Here is a 2,853-nt window from a genome sequence, read left to right as displayed (position 1 = left end):
TGGTTTAAATGACAACGCCTGAAATTTGATGTAAACATAAAAGACAAAACCTGTAATTTACTCTAAAGATTATTTGTAGCAACACTAAAACTATAAATACAAGTTGTGCATTAACTCTTTTAAGGGAAAGATGTTTCAAGAAAACCAGAATCTTCTAGTAACCACCATTTTTACATGGTTGAAAACCAACATGCAAACACGTGACTATCACCATCAACACACCATGATATTTCTCAACTTTCCAGAATCTTCCAACACAACTCTAAACCTAATTCACATAACCACCATGCAAAATATCTCAACCTAGATATTTTCCACATATTCTCAACATATACAAACTTAAGTTGCTGACGTCACTTTTCAATAGGAAAACCAAATGATTGGCTACGGTTGGCGGCCAGCCAGCTTTTTTTTTTTTTTTTTTTTTCCATAAAATAGATATCATTGGTTCAAATTACGTTTTTTTCTCATTGGGCCAACTTAAAATTACGTTTTCTCCCTGCAATAGTGTTTCCCTCCCATTGGTTCAAATGGGCGGCGAGCAAACATTCAGTTTATTATATATCCACTTTAAAATGACGTTTTTGCCCTCAGTTAAAATATACGGTTTTGTCTCAACTTCAAAACACATTTACCCTTTTGCCCCGAGGTAAAAAAATACGGTTTCGCCCTCGGTAAAAAAATACGCTTTTATCCTCAGCAAAAATTACGTTTTCGTCCCAGTTCAAAATAATTTTTTTTTCCCCCGGCTTAAAATTACGAATTTACACCACTTTATTATTTTATACCTACTTTAACATTACGGTTTTTCTCACAGTTTAAAATTACGTATTTGCCCCCGGTTCAAAATAAATTTATGCTTTTGCCCCCAGCTAAAATTTATGAATTTCCCCTTGGTTCAAAATTACGATATCACCCTCAAATTAAAATTACGTTTTTTGCCCCAGTGCAAAATAAAATTATGGTTTTGCCCTAGCTAAAAATTAGGATTTTACCCTTGAAAAAATTTGATTTTTCCGCCAAGTAAAAATAAAAATATGACTTTGCCCCAGCTAAAAATCGTGTCAAAGAGCTGCCTAATTAACACTCTTTTTACTTTTTATTTCTAGCAAAACTATAGTATTGTTTTTTTAATTGGCTAAGAATAATTCGGACATCGCCCCGCAACGCGGGCGGGGCATCACCTAGTTGATATATACGTATCATATTCTCAAGGCCCCACAACCCTGCAACCACAAATTAACTTCTATATAAGCCACCATTCACATTTGTTTTCAAGAATAACTGATGGAGTCGAATCAAGGATCTACGACGTCGTATTATGGAATTCTGGGTGTTTCCGTTGATTCAACAAACGAGCAGATCAAACGGGCTTATCGTAAGCTTGTTATGGTATGCACACCAAGTGTTTGATGAAATGTTTGTTTTGAATTTTGATCAAGATTAGATTTTGATTGTGTTTTTTTATCTGGGTTTTGTGTAGCAATGGCATCCGGATAAGTGGGTAAAGAATCCATCGGTTTTGGGTAAAGCTAAAAGTAAATTTCAACAGATTCAAGAAGCTTATGAAGGTAGTTTTTGGTTTTCGGGTTTTGTTGTTTTGTGCACACCAAGTGTTTGATGAAATGTTAGGTCTGATTTTGGGGTGTTGAAACTTGGAACAGTGTTGTCAGATCAGAGAAAGAGATCAGTGTATGATGTTGGGTTTTATAATCATCAAGATGAAGAAGATGAGGTAATTTTGTTTGTTTATTGATCCTCTAAACATACTCTGTTCATTAGTTTATGGCTTTTGTTTGTGCTGATTGTTTGTTAATTTACCATGTTTGTGATTAGGGTTTTGCTGATTTTATGCAAGAAATGTCATCCTTGATGAAGAATGTCAAGAAAGAGGTAATATATACATAACTTTCACTATTTCAAGATTTTGAAATTTGACTTCAACTAGAAATAAACCTGCATTAAACCGGAATACGGTATCAATGTTGTTAAGACGGTATTGGTTTGGGCTGTCACGGTACCAATGTTGTTCAGACGGTACTGGTTTGGACTGTCACAGTAAAATAAAATCAATTATATTTGACCTGTTCGATTTTGAACAAAATTTTTATTCAAACGTAAACAAAAATTAACAAGTTATATTTGGAATGCTATAACACTTTGTATTAGAAAAAAGGAAAAATAAACCATTGGTTTTATTAATAATTAAATAAAAATGAAGTGTGACGGTAATTTTTGGGTGGTTCAAGTTAGTACATGATAATGTATTAGATACTTATGCTTCACATAGTTATAAATCACTAGTCATAATAAATGAATTTTCTATATAGTAAAATAAATATTGGATTTTGAAACCTATTTCGATCGATTTACATGCTAAAGATGTGTAAAAACTTGTGTTTTAACAGGAGAAAAAGTACAGTTTGGGTGAAATACAGAGCATGTTTTGGGAAATGGCACAAAGTTTTAACCAGACGGCATCTTCTTGTTTTGATGATGATGATATTTGGTCACAAGACATGTTCGGTTTGAATGACGAGTCAAGAAGTTCGAAGAGAGCTCGAGCCAACACAAGCCCATTGTCGGGCATTGGCGTGCAAGAGGCCAAGTGTGTATAGAATGTAGATCACTAAAAGTAGTAGCAAATCGTTGCTTTTATCATATGGGTGGTTAGTGCAAGTGAACCTAAAGATTGAATTGCGGTTGGATGGAGATGATGAGAGAATGTTGTATGTTTGCTTGCCATGGAGCTTGATCAAAATCGAGCTAGATGTATTGAGTGGGCCGAAATGATGTAATTGATCTACATTGATAATAACCTTGTCGTAATATGGAACAAAATGTCACGTCAAA

The 2,853-nt window shown here is 34.2% G+C and overlaps 1 protein-coding gene across 1 annotated transcript; it reads left to right on the top strand.

The window, feature by feature from the left end:
• Positions 1 to 1,189: 1,189 nt before the first annotated feature.
• On the top strand, positions 1,190 to 2,853 carry LOC110895532 (uncharacterized J domain-containing protein C4H3.01). Its single transcript, XM_022142853.2, has 5 exons — positions 1,190 to 1,392; positions 1,484 to 1,571; positions 1,665 to 1,735; positions 1,837 to 1,893; positions 2,409 to 2,853. The coding sequence occupies exons 1-5, from the start codon at positions 1,288 to 1,290 to the stop codon at positions 2,616 to 2,618; spliced, it is 531 nt and encodes a 176-aa protein (XP_021998545.1). The 5' UTR covers positions 1,190 to 1,287; the 3' UTR covers positions 2,619 to 2,853.

This window comes from Helianthus annuus, chromosome 12, assembly GCF_002127325.2.
Source record: "Helianthus annuus cultivar XRQ/B chromosome 12, HanXRQr2.0-SUNRISE, whole genome shotgun sequence".
Classification (NCBI taxonomy): domain Eukaryota; kingdom Viridiplantae; phylum Streptophyta; class Magnoliopsida; order Asterales; family Asteraceae; genus Helianthus; species Helianthus annuus.
The sequence above is the reverse complement of the archived record's forward strand: the minus strand, read 5'-3'. Positions and strand labels throughout refer to the sequence as shown.